The sequence below is a fragment of the Capsicum annuum genome, chromosome 7, assembly GCF_002878395.1.
Source record: "Capsicum annuum cultivar UCD-10X-F1 chromosome 7, UCD10Xv1.1, whole genome shotgun sequence".
Classification (NCBI taxonomy): domain Eukaryota; kingdom Viridiplantae; phylum Streptophyta; class Magnoliopsida; order Solanales; family Solanaceae; genus Capsicum; species Capsicum annuum.
The window spans coordinates 188,930,903-188,952,111 of record NC_061117.1 but is presented as its reverse complement, the minus strand read 5'-3'; the positions used below and the strand labels follow the sequence as shown (position 1 = coordinate 188,952,111).

General features: G+C 35.0%; 1 protein-coding gene across 2 annotated transcripts; it reads left to right on the top strand.

Moving 5' to 3' along the window:
- The first annotated feature begins 477 nt into the window (after positions 1 to 477).
- On the top strand, positions 478 to 20,935 carry LOC107878220 (sesquiterpene synthase 15b). 2 transcript variants are annotated; one of them, XM_016725141.2, is made up of 8 exons: positions 478 to 763; positions 1,385 to 1,487; positions 1,599 to 1,872; positions 3,541 to 3,913; positions 18,828 to 19,046; positions 19,206 to 19,347; positions 19,571 to 19,819; positions 20,320 to 20,935. In XM_016725141.2, exons 2-8 carry the CDS (start codon positions 1,389 to 1,391, stop codon positions 20,611 to 20,613), a joined length of 1,650 nt encoding a protein of 549 aa, XP_016580627.2. In that variant the 5' UTR covers positions 478 to 763; positions 1,385 to 1,388; the 3' UTR covers positions 20,614 to 20,935. The 2 variants fall into 2 exon arrangements, with proteins under 2 accessions (XP_016580627.2, XP_016580626.2); XM_016725140.2 differs by having other exon boundaries at positions 1,382 to 1,487.
- The last annotated feature ends 274 nt before the right edge of the window (positions 20,936 to 21,209 follow it).

The following is a 21,209-nucleotide window of genomic DNA, read 5'->3' as shown; positions in this document are numbered from 1 at the left end:
CTTTCGAACTTAAAATACATATCGTTTTTTTGGAGTAGAAAAAGGGTGTGACAAATTGTATTAAAATGATTGAATTAGTTATTTCATATAAACAGAAAAACTAATCTCATGGATAACTATCATATCAACAGGCCAAACCACCCCTCAAAATGTCAAAAGAGTACATCAATTGTAGGGTCCCTGTAGGCCAATCATATAGTATCATTTTCACGAAATGACCAAATTAGCGCCTCCCTCCCCCTCCCTGTTCTCCCCAATCCCCCCCCCCCTCCCCGCCCTCCCTTCAAAAAAAGAATTAAAAAATAAAAAGCACGTTCCTTTTTCTAGCTTCGTATTAGTTTCACTTAAAATAGAAATAGGAGGATGATGGGTCGTGTAAATGATGTTTTTGACCCTTTACAAATATTCTGGCTTTGTCACTATCTTTTTCCTAATAAAAATTGGAAAATATTTCAATATTGATAACGAAGAGTATACAACTTCTCATAGAGGATAAGAATATCAGACAATGATAAAAGGGACCGGATATTTTACCATGACAAATAATTGTGTCTAAACCTGTGGTTTTGCAGGAAAGACAGTGCATTGAGCTCTACAATAAACTTTAAAGTATTCGTTCTAGTAAAGAAAACTTCACTGACGGTGGATACTAGTTAAACTCTTCTATATATAGAGTTTCTTATTAGTTAAACTCTTCTATATAGAGAGTTTCTTATTTCACTTTCCTAGTTTTTCAGCTAGCTGCCAAGAACTTGCAAGAAAGGTAGGTATATTCCGGTTTTCTTTTATCAAAATCCTATTCATGTAATGATGCAATTTTGCTTGCATATATTTTTTTAAAACAAAGTTATTCATTTCATTTATTTTGGGTTTTGTGACATGTATTACTTTTCATATAATAACCTAGTTAAAAGTGTAGGAAAAAATTATACTGCCTAGCCATTTATCCTTTTCGATAAAAGACTTTCGTCCAAGTTTTATAGCTTTTGATTTACTATCCTGATCATGATTTTCCTATCTCCAAAGAGAAAGATACTATACTTTTAGGCCGGTTGTTAGCGAGGAGGGATTTGAATCCCGACACCATGATTCATAATCCCGTTCTCTAATCCTCTGAGCTACAGGTCCCACCCCATCTCCGATCCATTGGATCAGTTTTTGATAGTACCCTCAAAAAAGGAGCCTTCCTCTCCCCAGCCATTTCGGATTACAAGATGTGAAAGCCCGTCAATATATAGAAGTTAAGCTCAATGAAAAATGTGAATATAGTAATAGTTAATGAATCTTTTCAAATTTTAATTAAGAAAAACCAAAGATCAATCTTTTCATAGTTGTATCCTATTTGATTAATTTTTGGTTCTTTTCTTTCACCTAAACGAAGAAGAAAAATGGATGGATTTGGTGGTGAGGCGGAGATCACACGTCGGTGTGCCAATCATCATCCTACTGTTTGGGGAGATCATTTTCTTGCCTATGCTAATCTCATGGTAAATTTGGATTTCATTAATTACTTTAGGTTCTAAATATTCTTCATTATTTTTAACAATATTTATTATATATAGATAGTAGTAACAAATTTCAAAAGCTTACTCGTACAGGGAGCCACTGAATGGGAAGGGAAAGAACATGAAGACCTAAAAGAAGAAGTGAGAAAAATGCTAGTGATGTTTCCCTCAAAATCTATGCAAAATCTTGACCTTATCAACACAATCCAATTGCTTGGAGTGGCGTACCATTTTGAAAAAGAGATTGAAGAATCATTGAGTGAAGTCTATAATAGTTATGAAGAATGGATAATTGGTGAAGTTGACCTTCATGTTGTTGCCCTAAGTTTTCGATTGCTTAGGCAACAAGGTTATTATGTCTCATCTGGTAAGTAATTCTCAACACCCTCACCCCCATCCCCGCACCACCCACTCACCCACACTTGATATTATGCAATGAGTTTAATTTTAAGTTGTCCGTAATATTATGTAATCACGTCACTTATATCCCGCACCACCCACTCACCCACACTTGATATTATGCAATGAGTTTAATTTTAAGTTGTCCGTAATATTATGTAATCACGTCACTTATATTATGCAATATATACTTTCATCATCCAATAATATTTGTTCATTATATTAAAAATAAATATTCAACAATACTTGTCAGTTTGAAAAAAAATAATTGATAACTTATTCATTTTTTCTCATATTACTCTTGGTGTTAAATACTACTCCCTCCGTCCCAAATTACCTGTTCAAAATTGAGATGTCACATTAATTAAGAAAAATAATTAATAACATGGCTAGTTTACTATAGTACCCCTATTAAATGATGTTTACATTTTAATTTGAAGAAAACGTAACTAATGCAAAGGGTAAAACATGAAAAAAAACTATCTTTCCTTGATTAATGAAAAAAGAAAATTTAGGACGGAGGGGGTATTTATTAACTAATATATTGTTCAAAACAATAAATTAATTATATCAAAAGGCAATATGATAAATTACATCTATTATTTATTGTTGTTTAACCTGTGTGTCCAGTCAATAATAAAGAAATATTATTGGACAGAGGGAGTAATAAATATGAACATTAATTGCTAAAGAGTACTCATTGCTAAAACAATAGTACTCCCTCCGTCTCAAAATACCCGTCCTATATTTTGTAATTTGATTTCTTATTTTACTTGTCTTTTTTCATTAATCAAGAAGAGATAATTTTTTTTTTCATATTTTACCCTTTGCATTAATTACTTTTTCTTCAAATTAAAATGTACACATCATTTAATAGGGGTACTATGGTAAATTAACCATGTTATTAATTTTTTTTTTTAATCAATATGCCATTTCAATTTGGGACGATAATTTGAGATAGAGGGAGTATATCTAATCTGCTAATAGCTATAATTACCCCGGGATCTTCTTGGAAATGAGAAGATCTAGGATAGACGGTCAACCTCTTGGAGAGAGCATTGATAATGAAGATAAGTTATAGACTATCAATGCACCCATATTGGCGGAGCCACCTTTGCTCCAGGGGGTTCATCCGAACCTTCTTTGATGGAAAATTATATTATTTTTACATAATTAAAAATATTTTTTATGCATATACAATAGATGTTGAACCCCCTCGACTAGTTAATTCGTATATATACTTCTAAACCCCTCAATGAGAATTCAGACTCCGCCAATCAGGTAAATAACTATTCTCTCCGTTTCATTTTAGTTAGCTTAAGTAGAAGTCTTAAACTTGTCTACTTACTAAATCAAAAGAAAATTTGAGTAAGATTTTTCCATATATCTCTACAATTAATATTCTTTGGAAGCCTAAACAAATTAATGCCAGCATAACTTTTCATAATTGATGTTAATAACAATACGACTGAAAGGTAAATTAGTAAAATAAACTATTTATTTATAATTTAAGAAATTGTTGTGCAACCTTAATTGCTCATCCAGAACATTTGTTATCCTTTTTTTTTTTTTTTTCTGGAGTGTGTTAATTTCTATAAAATTTATATACGGATAGTATAAATATATTTTGGAGCAGATGTTTTTAGGAAGTTCACTGATGATCAAGGAAATTACAAAAAAGAATTCATTAAGGATGTGCAAGGATTGTTGAGCTTGTACGAGGTAGCACACTTTAGAGTACATGATGAAGAAATTCTGGATGAAGCAGTTAATTTCACCACCACTCATTTGAAGCTACTTTTGCCTAATTTGAGCAATTCCCTTGCAACGCAAGTCAGAGATGCACTGAAATTTCCAATCAACAATGTTATAGTGAGGGTAGGAATGAGGAAATACATATCATTTTACCAAGAAGATGAATTGCACAATGAAGTGTTACTAAATTTTGCTAAATTGGACTTCAACATCCTACAAATATTGCACAAAAAGGAGTTATGCGATATCACAAGGTAATTGACAAGCTACATATTCACTAATCTAATAATATCTGGTGATTTAACTTACATAAGCAATTTCCACACTATTGTGTAGATAAACTCCCTTAAGTTTACTATTATTGCCACATTAGATTACCTGAAAAATCTTATTTTCTTTACAATGTCAACCTGTAAAAGTATAATTAAAATTGAACCTTGTAACACTGAGTGCTTGTTTGATTGAGGGCAAGAGGTTTCATTTCCTCTTGAGAATTTATTATGAAACTAATATAATTGACACGACTCTAAAACAAGGGTCATAATGACACTTGTCGCTGCGAACCTTGACAAGTAAGCTATCACTCAAACTGATACACAAGAGAGAAAAAGACAACAATAACCCCAAGGTAAAGCTTCTAGAATAAAACCGAATCCTACAATATCACAAATGTGAAAAGAAATAAATGAAAATATCATACATTTTCAAAACCAGGTGTCAGTAGAGTAAGAAATACTAGGACAATCTGAGACAATCCGAGAATCCAATACAAGGACAACCAAAATAGGATACAACTCTATCTCTGAAATAAAATAAAAATATATTTTAATATAGATAAGATAGAAATGACTTCGGATGCCTGAAATCAACCACTACCTTGAAAGCTCCAATAGTTGCCCGAATCACCAAGTTGGGGCGCACTCGCACTAGAACCTGCATTGAAAGAGTGCTGATAACGCTCAACTTACACCTCAAATTAGTGTAAGGCGGTCGTCGTCAATATATTTACCCAACTTTGAAGTCGGGGTCGAATCCATAGAGAACAATGTGAGTGGCGATTAAACTAGTTTGAAATTATAGCTACAAGTTAAATTCAAACAAATGATACAAAAATATAAAATGGGATTTTAGTATTAATGTTTGTAATCAATATAAATGGAAAACCAGAGTTGTGTTCACTGTGGGTTTCAGGAATTGACAGATACTAGGTAATGCTTGAGATTCTTGGAGTAAGTAGGAACAATAGAATATCCCTGGCGACTATACTATCTGACTTATCTCTCGACCTCACCAGACAATTTATTATCTAATTCTCTCGAACTTAGATAACTTATCTATTTCCAATAGGATGTTATCTTAAGTAGATTAATCCAGTTACGACATTAATCATTAAACAGAAGGTTGGTAGCTTCCGAGTCCCTGTTGATAATTCACGTCCTCTAGTCTGTTTCATTGTTCAAGCAAATAAACCTAAGGCATAACCTATTGTTTGCAACCAATAGATTTTAAGTTAAAACAATAGAATTTCAAGACGTCCTACTACTCTTTGAACTCTTTAAGTACCTAGCAGTATATCAAACCCTAATCCATGGATCCCATAACTGGGGCTAATGGAACTAGTCGCTCATGATTTGATGAACGAAATAAAAAGTTTAATTGATGATAGTATGTATAAACTTATGAATGGATGAAAACAATAATTTTTTCTTCACAAGAGAATAATCCACAATAGTTGATAAGTGTTGAAGGGAAAACAAGAAAAATACTTGATGAAAAAGATGAGGCAATGTACGTTCCTCCCAAGTTCCAAAAACAAGACTGAGAGAGATCCCGAATAAAACCCCTAAAACTTCTATTTATACCTAAACTTAATTATGGAAATAAAATAACAAAATAAATAAAATTATCGGATTAGGTGACGCCCTGGCTGACGCCATGTCAAGGGTTTGAAGCCTTATCACGGATAATGTTAGATTAGCTCCAGTTGTCTTCAAGTTTTGTCTAAAGCTGATGTTGTTGCTGACACCACGTCACGGATCTGACGACGTTTCACTATTGTCGTCAGATGTCTTCTCCTTTTGCTAATTCTCTGCTTAAGGCTGACGCCCTTATTGATGCCTTATCACAACTTTGATGCCACATCACCAACGTCGTTAGAACTGCTTTTGAGACTGCAACTCCCTGGTTAAGGCTGACGCCAATGCTGATAGCCTATCACAAGGCTGACGACTTATAACGGTTGTCGTCAACCATGTTTTCAACTCTTTTTGCTCAAATTTTAGCTCTTTTTCTCCATTGTTATTTATTTCTATACATCTTGACTTTCCTACAAAATCTTAAGAAATAATATCAAAAACACCAATAATTACTTAAGAACTTACAATTATTTCAAGTTAAAAAGTCTTAAATGTGCTACAAAATCTAGCACATCAACACCCTCAACTTAAAACAATTGCTTGTCCTCAAGCAACTACATAACACCATACTACGATGCTTAACCAAGAGATACATAAGATACCTATTAAAGTTGATTAGCAAGTTTAGCTCAAAACTCATGCCACTCTCCACGTTCAATTACTTATAAATCCAATTGTGCATATCAATGAAGATTAACAATATGACCCAAAGGAATCAAGATATGGCATCAATTCAGCAACAATAACCATGCATATGTACAAGTTACACTACCCAAACAAGTAAACAGTTAGCAATACAACCGATGTGCCCTTACAACAAAGAAGTCCCTCCTCACTCATATATGAACTCAAGCATGTCAATGCGGGGACGGTCAAGAGACACTCACTATCAGAAAGAAATTCCAATCAATGCATGTCAAATACCATATGCTTGCCCTTATCTTCATTACCAAGGTGTCCAGACAGGTAAGTTAGGATTACTATAGGTCTTTTCTTTGGCTTGTAATGTAGGCTACGAGCTGGTATGATATTCAATGGCATTTAGAGTGACTAAGGCTACTTGGAACTACCTTAACTTTTGGGGTTCACTTATTAACCTTTTTTTTTTCTCCTTTTCTTGATCACACATTATTCAGGATGGATGTGGCTTTTCTTTTTTATTCTTTTTTTTTCTTATTCTTCTCCCACACCACCCAGTTTTTTATTCTTTTTCACTTATTATTTTCCTTTTATTCTACGTTTCTTCATACCCAGTTTACATCACGCACCCCTATGATAGCCACCCTCAACTTAGGTTGTTTACCTAAGTCAAGGTGCACAGTATCCAAGGAGGACCAGGGCTAAAGCAGGTTCATTATGATCTAAACGGCAAGGTGATAGGTGTCATAGAATTTATTGGTCAATTCAGGCTCAAAATAGGGATCAATAGATATCATGCATACATGGAAGGTCATTTAGGCAAAAAAAGTGACTTAAAAATCAAAATGGCCTAGGATACTTTCCTAACCCCTATCTTTCAACCAAGGTAAGACTAACCGGGCAAGTTCTAGATTCAACACACACAGAAAATTGAGTAGGACCTCACACACACATGGCACAATGGTACATCACAAGCTACTGCCCATTCAGTTCATGCAATTGTTAGCAGTGATTATCATGTCCTTAGTACTAATTCCATAAAAATATTCACAGTAGCCATATATAAATGCATATCACATAGTTTTAAAAAAAGACCAACGGAGAGGTATTTATCCATCTTAAAAATCAACAAAAATATGTCAACTGCTCTAGATACTTATTTTTATCCAGTTAACCACAACACATTACAAAACAAACAAAATATGCCTAAACATGCCGGCTCTACTAGGAACAAGACTCCGGGGAAAAGAGGTACGAAAACAAAAACCCCAGGAGGACATCACACCCACAAGTATCCCCACCCTCAACTTAATATTATGTAGTGTTCCTAACACGTCAATCCAAAACAAGAGAGTTAGAAACATACTTGTGACACCATGGGTGCCGAGATCTGATGTCAATCACATAATACAAATACAACCAACAAAATACCTTGGGTTGACTCCTAAGAAGCGCCTAATTTAGTGCCGCAGGACGACCTAACTCAGCTTTTTCCTCCATCTTGAGTAGATGAACTTCACCCCCAAGTTAGAGTCCATCTTCTTGTCTCGCTCATAGGGAGGTGGTACAAAGATTAAGAAGCCGAGTAATGGATAATGCATGGTAAACAACTCAGCTTTAAAGTGAGTTGTGTTTTTGTGTTGCTTATCAAGTGTAAAATAAAGAATATAGGATTCTTGTTCCTCATCTTCACAATCTTTCACTATTTTAGATGATTCCACAGACAAGATATCATCTAAACATAATATGAAAAAAATACTCGAGTGTGGCCCAACAAATCCTACTTCAAAATTTACACTATCCTCTACACACTCACTTTTATTCATCTTCTCAACATTTTTACTTTGAATTGGACTAGAGTCTTCATAAGAGATTGGTTTGGCTTTTTCTTTTGCCTCTAGCACCATTTCCTCAATATTGGCATTATCCCTCATGGTTGGCTCGGTTAGTTAGGAAATCTCCAAGGGTTGATCAATATCAAGCTCATTATCAGTATAGGAATCTTTCTCTTCATCGTCACACTCTTCCATTATTTTAAATGATTCCACAGACAAGATATCATCTAAACATAATGTAGAAAAGTGTTTTGGATAATTGACCTCGATATCCATCTCTTCTATCCTTTCTCTTCCCTCGTTAAATGCCTTAATGTCTTGACGTATTTAATATATGGTATCATTCATTGTGTCTATACGATCCAACATTATTTGAAGCATAGCTTCAATGTCACTCTTTCCAGTGTTGCGTTCTTCCTTTTCTTGACCATAAGACCTGTCATACTCATAAGAAGAACTAGAACTTGGGTTAGCGCAATAGGGGGAGGGGAAATTTGAGCAATCACTCCAATGTCCATCTTGACCACCACATAAAGAACAATTATACTTCCAGTAGGATGGAGATAGTGCACACATCTCTCTCCGAGGAGTATATCTACAATCATGCCAAAAGTGGGGTCCATCACAATATGGACATGGATCATCCAGATAAGATTTCCAACCACCAAACTCACATTCATTCCATGATGCCATAGTAAGATATAAGCAAAAACAAAGAAAATCTACCTAACACACAAAACAAAGGAAATCACAAATAAATATTTACAAGTTCGAATTCAAGTAAGTAAGATAAAATTCCAAACCAACTCAATACGCCAAATTGTTCCCCTGCTACGGCGCCATTTTTTGATAACGCTTAACTTACACCTCAAATTAGTGTAAGGCGGTCGTCGTCAATATATTTACCCAACTTTGGAGTTGGGGTCAAATCCATAGGGAACAATGTGAGTGACGATTAAACTAGTTTAAAATTATAGCTACAAGTTAAATTCAAACAAATGATACAAAAATATAAAATAGGGTTTTAGTATTAATGTTTGTAATCAATATAAATGGAAAACCAGAGTTATGTTCACTGTGGGTTTCGGGAATTGATAGATACTAGGTAATGCTTGAGATTCTTGGAGTAAGTAGGAACAACAGAATATCCCTGGCGACTATACTATCTGACTTATCTCTCGACCTCACCAGACAATTTATTATCTAATTCTCTCAAACTTAGATAACTTATCTATTTCCAATAAGATGTTATCTCAGGTAGATTAATCCAGTTACGACATTAATCATTAAACAGAAGGTTGGTAGCTTTCGAGTCCCTATTGATAATTCACGTCATCTAGTCTGTTTCTCTGTTCAAGCAAATAAACCTAAGCCATAACCTATTGTTTGCAACCAATAGATTTTAAGTTAAAACAACAGAATTTCAAGACGTCCTACTACTCTTTGAACCTTTTAAGTACCTAGCAGCATATCAAACAAAAATCCATGGATCCCATAACTCGGGCTAATGGAATTAGCCACTCATGATTTGATGAACGAAATAAAAAATTTAATTCATGATAGTATGGATAAACTTACGAACGGATGAAAGCAACAATTGTTTCTTCACAAGAGAATAATCCAAAAAAGTTGATAAGTGTTGAAGGGAAAAATACTTGATGAAAAAGATGAGGCAATGCACGTTCCTCCCAAGTTCCAAAAACATGATTTAGAGAGATCCTGAATAAAACCCTCAAAACTTCTATTTATACCTAAACTTAATTATGGAAATAAAATAACAAAATAAATAAAATTATTAGATTAGGTGACGCCACATCAAGGGTCTGACGCCTTATCACAGATGGCGCCAGATTAGCTCCAGTTGTCTTCATGTTCTGCTTAAAGCTGACGATGTTGCTGACACCGCGTCACGGATCTGACGGCGTTTCACTGTCGTCGTCAGATGTCTTCTTCTTTTGCTAATTCTCTGCTTAAGGCTGACGCCTTTATTGATGCCTTATCACAACTTTGATGCCACATCACCAACGTCGTCAAAACTGCTTCTGAGACTGCAACTCCTTGGTTAAGGCTGACGCCAATGCTGATAGCCTATCACAAGGCTGACGACTTATCACGGTTGTCGTCAGCCATGTTTTTAGCTCTTTTTGCTCAGATTTCAGCTCTTTTGCTCCATTGTTATTTATTTCCATGCATCTTGACTTTCCTACAAAATCTTAAGAAATAACATCAAAAGCACCAATAATTACTTAAGAACTTACGATCATTTCAAGTTAAAAAGTCTTAAATATGCTACAAAAATCTAGCACATCAAGTGCAGTAGGCGTAAGTACGGTCTACTTGTACGCAATAGGTATCATAGCACGATCGAGCAAAGAAGATAATAAAACATACAAAATAAACACTAAGGGCATGCCACCTGCAATCAGAAAATGTCTCACAACGGTAGCCCACACCATTTGCACTAATAGCTCTATAATATCCACATATAATACAACAAAACACCAAAAAGGAATACAAGCATACATTTATACCGCACATAAGCAAGGAAGAGAGACCAACATATACAAGACCATCAAATACAAGTAAGAAAAGATATAATAAAGGATAGGTGACAAGTCAAAACAAGATATACAATCACATCACGGGCATAATAAAATAAATAGAAGAAGAAATAATGATGATAATGATAATGATAATGTAATGATGATGATAATGATAATGATGATAATGATATGAAGGTGAAGCATGAGGTTTTTGTACAACCTCCGTATACACCTCTGAAGCTAAAGCTTCCTAACGTAGGACCCATGAAGGGTTTGTCAATCCATATTCAACCAATATCCATGACTCTTCTCCGGCATAACCTTTGGAGAAGGTCTATAAGATCCAATATTCTATACCAATATCCATGACTCCTCTCCAGCACCTCCCTTGAAGAAGGTCTATAAGATTTGATATTCCCAGTATTTTTAGATTCTCGAGTATTTTCAGTACTTTTGAGAGCACATACATAACATAAGACAAAAATCAAGTACATATACAAAAACAAGAAGTATATATAAAATATACAACAAACAAGTGAAATTATGTGTGTGATTCCATGGGGATGATGATGTAATTTCACAACCAATCGTAATGCGTATTTCCATAACCAACCAAATACCAATTATGTGAGCTAATTATCCACTCATTATTTTCAACCATCCATAAATTTCCACATGGTTCATATGCCAATAGAATATGAATACATCAAATTTCACAACTGGTACAACAATAGGCCTTTCGTTAAACAAAGCACAATTATTCTTATGTATATAGGCTATCAATCATCACATAGGACCCCACAAGGTCACACATAGCACAAAATATACCAAATTCACCAATTACGTCACATATAGGCCCCCACATAGGCACCACATAATAAGATATTCATTTTTCATGATTAATTCCCACACCCTTAATATACATTTTATATACAAATTAACTACCCAGCCCAGTCTGAAAGAGTTAAGCCCTAACTTACCTCAAATATCAAATTTGGTCCGCTAGACTTTGATCCCAAAGCCCTACTTCTCAGGAACAGATCCAAAATTAATTAAAACATCAAAATATAGAATCTAAGCATAAAAAAAAGCCAACTACACCTATATTGCCTACTTTCAAGCTGAAGTCAAAACGGCCTCCTAAAATAGATTTTCAAAAAAGGACAAAATTGCAATTTTATTTTAAAAATATCTTTTTCATGTTTTTAGGAGTCTACCGCTGAAAATTCAAGTGAAAATAAGTTTAAAACAAGGTTTAAATAGAAGAAAAATCATTTTTAAACTTTACCTAGTAAAATCTTTGAAATCCTTTTCAAAATCAAGAATCAAAGTTGTTTTGAAGATGAAACTGAGGAAAAACTAATAATTATAGGATTAAGAACATTATTCAAGTGAAAAGGTGTTAAATTGGGGGTAATTCAAAGAAATATAATTTTGGACCTTTGGGGCCAAAATCCCCAATTTTTGCTTTCAAATTCAAATTAAAACAAGAATCTAATATTAAGGATGGAAGAAATTATTTGAAATGGGTGTGATGGAGCTTACCCAAGCTTAGAAATAGAGAAAGTACTCAAAACCACGAAACCTTAAGCTACAAGTCTCAAAAATGGTGAAAAATGATGAAACCAAGTAAATATATACCCAGGTTCCGCAATCGCAGATCAAAGGTCATGATCGTAATACCCTGACATACGGAGATGTCACAATCGCGACCCTCTAGCTCGCAATCGCGGGTGCACCAAAAAATAGGTGCACCAACCGGGGACTTAGTACAATTCCAAGTCTCCATAGGCCCCTCGACATTTATCCGGAATCTCACAAATGCAAACGAATTATGCTACCCTATAAAATGCTCTGGACTTAATGGAAATATCAGATTTTTCAAAAAGACGTCATTTTCACAAAGTTGACCCTCAAAATTCGAAAATCACAACTTTCCATATCGAAGGTCGAAATGAGATTTAAAAGCCATAAAACCACACAAAACATGTTACTACCCTAAAATCTACGTTCTGCCCTACCTCTCACAGCTGAAATAAGAGTAGCTTGAATCACATGGCAGGGATAGTCCTTGGCCAAATGGCCAATCTCATTGCACACAAAGCAACCTCTAAACTAGTCCTGATGGTGCATGACGCCTCTTAAGATGCTTGAGGGGTAGGTCATGCATCCTTGTATGATCCCCTATACTATGAAATGACGCCCCAAATACCACCATCTATGTCGTGGCTCGCTGAAGAGCAGGAGACATAGCAAGCCCAAGTGATAGAGACCCCACCTGAGGCAACATTAACAAAGGCTGAATTTCTGATCTCAGAATACCATACTCAAATACCGATGCTGAAGGAGAAATAGTACTCGGGGTCGGAGGAGTACCCAAAATAGAAGTAGGTGCAAATGGAAGAACACCATAAGCAGAGTTTAGCACAGATGAAGGAACCATTTTTGGAGCTGGGGGAATGCCAAACGAAATCAAAGGAGCACCCTCCAAATGGGTCAACTAATAAACCAACAATACCTCTAAGACTGAGGTAGAAGAACTCTGAGTTACTAGAGCAGAACCCACACCTCCAATATGCTCACCTCCTAGACAAGGCTGATCTACAGGACTATTCACTCTCTTGAGTCTATCCATGACTCGAGGCTCACCCTCTGGGTGAAAGTTCCACATCTTTGATCTCATGAGACCTAGTCGACACCATCTGTGCAGATAGAGTGAAACATAACTCAAAACACTAGGTATGAAAGAAATTCGCACGATAAGGAAAAAATAAGGGAATTTTTCCTAAAGACACCCTCTAGCCTCTTGAAGATAGATACAGATGTCTATGTACTGATCCACGAGACCCTATTAGACAGATTGTTCTTACACCATTGAGTAATGAACCTGACTGATCTGATACCAATCTATCCCGACCCAAAAATAAGGGTCATGATGACACTTGTCGTAGCGAACCTTAACAAGTAAGCTTATCACCCAAACTAATATACAAGGGAGAAAAAAACAATAATAACCCCAAGGTAAGGCTTCTAGAATAAAGTTGAACCCTATAATATCACAAATACGGAAAGAAATAAAACAAAATACCATACATTCCCAAAACCTTGTGTCAGTAGTGTAAGAACTACTTATACAATATGAGAATCCAATACAAGGATAACCAAAATCAAATACAACTCTATCTCTGAATTACAATAAAGACATAGTCTAATATAGATAAGATATAAATGACTTCAGACGCCTGAAGTCAACCACTACCTTGAAAGCTCTAATAATCGCTCAAATCAACCAAGCTGAGGTGCACTCAAACTATCACCTGCACCGAAAGAGCGTAGTAGGCATGAGTACAGTCCACTTGTACACAGTAGGTATCATAGCACGACCGATAAAAGTAAATAATAAAACATATAATATACACACTAAGGGCACGCCACCTGCAATCAAAAAATATCCCACAACGATAACCCTCACCGCTTGCAACAACAGTTCTATAATACCCACATATAATACAACAAAGCACTAGAAAGGAATGCAAGTATATATTTATACTATGTATAAGCAAATAAGAGAGACCAACATATACGAGAGCATCAAATACAAGTAATGAAAGATAGAATAAAAGATAGATGACAAAGTATATCACATCACAAGCATAATAAAATAAATACAATAAGAATGATAATGATGATAATGATGAGGATAATGATAATAATGATAATGATAATAAGGGTGAAGTATGATGTTGTCACACAACCTCCGTATACACCTACGGAGCTAAAGCTACCTAATGTAGGACCCATGGAGGGTTCGTCAACCTATATACTACCCCGTATATACCTACTGAGCTAAATATATTAAACATAGGACCCATGAAGGGTTCATCAACCCATATACTACCCCGTATACATCTACAGATCTAAAACTTTCTGATGTAGGATCCATGTGGAGTTTGTCAACCCGTATACAACCAATATCCATGACTCTTCTCCTACATAACCTTCAAAGAAGGTTTATAAGATTCAATATCCGATACCAATATCCATAAATCTTCTCCAACATCTCCCTCGAAGAAGGTCTATAAGATCCAATGTTCCCAGTACTTTCAAAGTCTCCAATATTTCCAATATTTTTTAGAGCATGTACATAACATAAGACACAAATCAAGTACACATACAACAATAATAAGTATATATATAAAGAACATAACAAACAAGTGAAATTATGCATGTGATTCCATGAGGATAACGATGCAATGCTCATAACGGTCACGACCCAAACCGGGGACCTGGCCGTGATGAGTATTCCAAACCATCAAGGCCCGAAACACCCCTTATCTATTTGGTAATCATGCACGCGCCTTATATAAAAAATGCAGAAGATACACTATATAACAGAAACATGGTCAAGAATCATATGAAAACAATAATGGGGAATAATGTCCCACAATCTCAATACAACATCTCTATAACGTCTGTGAAATCTCTACTACATGACTGAAATAAATATCTATCTGAAAACTGGGACAAGGCCCCTAGTAGACCCAAAACTAATAAATGATAAATGAAACTACCAGATATCAGGCCTTCCAAAATATAGAAGGCTCACCAAGTGACTCTGCGAATCTGTCTGAGGAAATCTACTGATTTTTTAGACCCCTAGACTGTGCCTCCGAACCTGGGAGGGAAGGGGGTCAATACAAAAGTACTGGTACGCAGAGATATCAAAACAAAACATAATATTTTTATAAAATATAGTTGAGATCCATTATAAAGTAGTTTTATATTAAATCATTTGAAAACACATGGGCGGAATGTAATTATTTCACCAACAATACAATGCAGCCGAGCTAGGTGGAATGCCCTACCTATCACATTTACACCAATTGTCAAACCTCGGTTGCCACCAAGATTAGAGTATAAGTTAGAGGAAGACACACAAGATCACACAACAGGGTGTCTCGACCCAATGATAGTGCACAAGATCACAAAGCAGGGCTCCTAACCGTAGTCCCAATTTGGGAATGACATAAAGTCAGGTACGCAAGATCACAAAGCAGGGTACCAAATTTCTATGTCGGCAAACACGGTTTTTAGTGATGAGACCTTATACTCAAACGCCTTCTTCGGGCATCCACCTATCTCATGAAAAATCAACACATTCAAATTTCATCTGATTCAATCACATATCATATTCTGTAGGGTATCGTCATACCCGACTTGCAAGCCATCAATATCACATCATTCTTCTTATTCAATCATTGTATTCAACATGTTTCAAACAAATAGCCCTCTCATTTTAAAGTCAAAATCATATCAATTCTCAAAACATTTCATGTTATGCTTTTCAAGATGTTTTCAAACAATTTACATCATATGAACATTTAAAACAAATTCACATCAACAGAGGGATTCCATATCATTCATGCTCTCAAGTTAACATTATTTTGGAATACATGTATATACATATATCATATATCAAATCACTTGGGAATTAGGCCTAAAGACTAAATCAATATCATAAAGATGCTTGAAATATGTTTATATTCATAATTTTAAAACCCCCATTTTTAAAACATAAACTTTTAAGCCTATGAGATTTTTGAGATAACCCCACGTACCTCTATATGCGAATATGATAGGTGCTTCTTGAAGCCTACGTTACGGAGATTCCAAATCTTTAATTTATTTTGAAAACCCATGGTTGAATCTTGAACTGCTTGGGTTTTTATTTTGAAACCCTAGAGAGAGTTCTTGAACAATTTTTATGATTGAAGGTGTATTTTGGGGTCTTTGGGAACTGAATTTCGTGTTTATGGCTAAATAAGGGTGGAAAAAGGATCATTTTGCCCCAAAAACGGAGTGTTTAAGTCACTTGAAACCTTCACATAGGCGCTACCTATGCTATCGCCTATGTTTACATAGGCGCCGCCTACTACTTTAAAAGGCCATAACTTCTTGCTCGGGTGCCAGATTTTAGCAAAATTAGTATCGTTGGAAAGCTAACTCGAAGACCTATTATTTGACACATTTAGGCTCTCTAATTCAACATATACAGAGATTTATGGTCGATGGAAGATGACACAAATTACAACGTTCACTAAAACTTAATCGATCGAAATAGTTTCAACTTGTCCTTGAGTTGAAGGACCTCTATAGTCTAAATTCAAGCTTGAATAGATTCACATACTACGCAAATAATTAACATGCCATATTAGCATAGGATTTATGGCTTTGGGATTATCAACGCATTGAAATCATGGTCTATACTGTAGCCCAAAATGCGGGGCGTTACAACAACCAACCACAATACGTATTTTCTAACCAACTAATATACCAATTACAAGAGGTAATTATCCACTTATTATTTCCAACCATTCATAAATTCACACCTGATTCATATGACAATAGAGTATGGATACATCACATTTCACAATTGGTACCACAATAGGCCTTTCATCAAGGAGAACACAATTCTCAACACAATTTTCATGTATATAAGCTATCACTCATCACATAGGATCCACACGGTTACACATAGCACATAATATTCCAAATCCACTAATAACATCACATATAGGCCCCCACACGTGCATAACACAATAAGATAACTATTTTTCATGACTAATTCCTATACCCTTAACATGCATTTTATATACAAATTAACTACCGAGTCCAGTCTGAATGAGTTAAGTCATAACCTACCCCCAAATACCAAAATCGATCTGCTACACTTAGATCCCGAAGCTCTAATCCTTACGAACGGACCCAAAATCAACTAAAGCATCAAAAATAGAATTTGTGCGTTAAAAGGAAGCAACGACACCTATATTGCCTAGTTTTAAGTCATGGTCAAAATGGACCCCCAAAATGAATTTTTAAAAAAGAAACGCAAAATCATAGTTTTATTTCAAAAATATATTTTTCATATTTTTAGGAGTCTACCGCTGAAGACCCAAGAGAAAACGAGTTAAAAATGAAGTTCAAATCGAAGAAAAACTATTTTTATACTTTACCAGGTAAAATCTTTGAAATCCTTTTAAAAATCAAGAATCAAAGTTTTTTTGAAGATAAAATTGAGCAAAAACTAGTAATTATAGGATTAGGAACATTATTCAAGTGAAAAAGTGTTGAATTGGGACTTAATTCAAAGAAATACGATTTTGGACCTTGGGGGTCAAAATCCCCAACTTCCACTTTCAAATTTGAATTAAAACAAGAATCTAATGTTAAGAATGGAAGAAATTAGTTGAAATGGGTGTAATGGAGCTTACTCGAGCTTAGAAATGGAGAAAGTTGGTCAAAACCACGAAACCCTAAGCTACAAGTCTTAAGAATGGTGAAAAATGATGAAACTAGGTGTATATATATCCAGGTTCCACGATCCCAACACCTTGAAAAAAGGAGGTATGACGATCGCAGCATCACATTTGTTGGCCCAGTCGCGATCGCAACACCTAGCTCGCTATTACCGGTACACCAAAAAATGGGTGCACCAGCTGGGGACTTGGTATATTCCAAATATCTGTGGGCCCTTCAGGATTTATCCAAAATCCTATGAATGCAAACGAACTATGCTATCCTATCAAACTCAACTCCGAACTCAACGGGGATATTAGATATTCGAAAAGATATTGTTTTCACAAAGTTGATCCTCAAAACTCAAAAATCACAATTTCCCATATTGAGGATCGAAATGAGATTTAAAAACCATAAAACTGCGTCAAATATATTACCACTCTAAAAACAACGTTCTGAATCTACTGGCATAGTCCATTTTGACATCCGTCACACGGATCAAAAGATATTAACTAAAGTCACATATAAGGCTCTGGAAGCCACCAGAAACCACAATATCACCTAAATGACACCAAAATGCATTGAAAACCATATCAATCATCCCCGCACCCCATAAATACCACAATGAAACTATGAGGAGGGATAAAATAGTCCAATCACACAAAATACACATTTCACATGTTTTATAAAAATTCAGATCATTACATCAATACATTATTTTAATTGATAATCACTACTCAGAAAACAAAAATAAAAATCAACCTACATTTTCCATGGAAGGGGTCAGAAATCTATCAAAAATCCGTCAAAAACATTACTAACGAGTCAAATCCCGATGATTTTTTAACGGGATATCCGTCGGAAATTCCCATGTTTAAAGTAGTGATACTTATCGCCTGAATAATTAACTGCCACAAATATTTCCTCTTTACATTTTAGGTGGTGGAAAGAATCAAAAATCGCTCAGACACTACCTTTTGCAAGAGACAGAGTGGTTGAATTGTACTTCTGGAGTTTGGGTGTTTACTTCGAGCCTCAATATAGCATTGCAAGGAAAATACTAACTAAAGTGCTATGCTTTTGTTCTATTATGGATGACACTTATGATACTTATGGCACCCTTGATGAACTTTCTCTCCTCACAAGCTCAATTGAAAGGTTAAAATTCTTTTCTCACATCAATACCTTACGACATTTTATATATTTCAACATTTAAAAGAATTAGCTAGCAGACAAGGTAAGAACCGTATTACCATAAAATATATTTTGAGTAAATGTGATCGATATTAATTGACAATTTGACATATAATTATTTAGGTGGGACATCGATGCTTCCGAACAATTACCGCCATATATGAAGCTCTCCTACCTTGCTCTTCTACAAGTTTACAATGAAGTGGAAAGAGAGTTGGAAAATCTCGGAAATAAGTCATTTCGAGTCAAATATTCCATAATTGAAGTAAGAGTGGGATGCAATATGTAAAGCTTGATGGGTTCAACTCTTAAGATGTTTCTATTTAATATATAACATTTTGAAATCATCATCAATTATGGCCTTGAAAATTTATTATGTTTTGAAATTTTATTAAATTTGCATCTTACGTGAAAACTAATGAATTTGTTGAACGTAATGAACCAGGCTTCATCCGCCTCTGAATGTGTAGCTTTGTTACTCTTTTCAGATGAAAAAGCTGTTGAGGGCTTACTTCCAAGAGGCCAAATGGTATCATGGGAAGAATGTCCCCACAATGGATCAGTATATAAAGAATGGAATTCCATCCAGCACTTACCTATTTCTTGCCACTACTTCTTGGTTAGGCATGGGAGATGTAGCAACTAAGGAGGCATTTGATTGGATATCAACTGAACCTACAATTCTTGTCGCTTCGTGTATCATTGCAAGACTACTAAATGATCTCGTAACAAATGAGGTATGATAGTAACTTTTTGGCATAAATTATAAACAGACACTCAAATTTGGTCTCAGTTGGAAAGTAGATACTCCAATTTTGAGTGTGCACACATCTAGACATCTCAACTCATTTTTACCGTATCAGTTGAACACTCCAACTTTAGAATGATCGTCTAGACACCTCCAAAATCTATGTGTTATATCAGTATCGAGTGTCCACGAGATACAGTGGATACGAGTTGGAGTGTTTAGTCATTGGTTGAGACGAAGTTTACCTGTCTAGATATACACGTTGTACTAGGTTGCATATTTTAATTTTCCAGGTATTAGTTTCACATATTACCTTTATGGCATGCAATTATCTTTTTATGAGGACTGATAGGACTGTAACAATACTTTTATACTGTCAATGTATAGTAATCAAAAGTTCAAGAAAATTATTGTATGCGCAAATAATAACTCAAGAAGTAATTTTTCCTCTTATTTTAATTTGTTTGTCCAATTACATTATGGATACAGATAGAGCTGGAAAGAGGAGATGTAGCTTCAAGTATTGAATGTTACATGAATGAATATGATGCCACCAAGGAAGAAGCTTACATGGAGATGAGGAAAATAATAGAAAAGAGATGGAAGGATTTAAACCGAGGATGCCTAAAACCTACAGCAGTACCTAGAGTTTTGCTCATGCCAGTGATCAACCTTACGAGGGTGGCAGAGTTCGTTTATAAAGATGAAGATGCTTATACTTTTTCCAAAAATAACTTGAAACATGTCATCTCCATGGTGCTAGTTGATCCTATTACAGCATGAGAGAACTTTACAAAGAAGAACAGAAAGAACAATGAAGGAAAAGGAACTAGGAACAACATGTATCACACATTCTGATGTTGCTTCATTCTGGAGGCCATGGCTGTTTTTTTTTTTTTTACTAATTTATAGCCTGATGTTCAGCAAAAACTTATTTGCACTGGGTGTTTAATCTTTGCTGTTTCTTGGACTGAGTTCTAGGTAGAGTTGTCTTTGTTTTATTTATATGTTCCATAAATTCTGAAGGCTGTCAACTTACATATGGATTGCTTTTGATACAGTTTACGGACTACAATATATATAACATCACCTGGCATTAGATATATGTATATTAATTGGTTGCTATTAATTGGTTTATTAGCAATATATTTAGGTATGCTCATTCGAAGTGGTATTTCATTAATATGACAATTAGTAATTTTTGTTCCCTACTGATACTTCCTTGGTCAAATTTTAACAGTCGTTTTATCTTTAAAATTTATCCTTAAGATTAGGAATTTTTATAGCATCAAGTTCCTAAGTTCCGGAGTACCTAACTTCAATGTAATTAATCCACTCAATTATATTAACAAACAATTGTTTTAGGTGAAACAAGATTC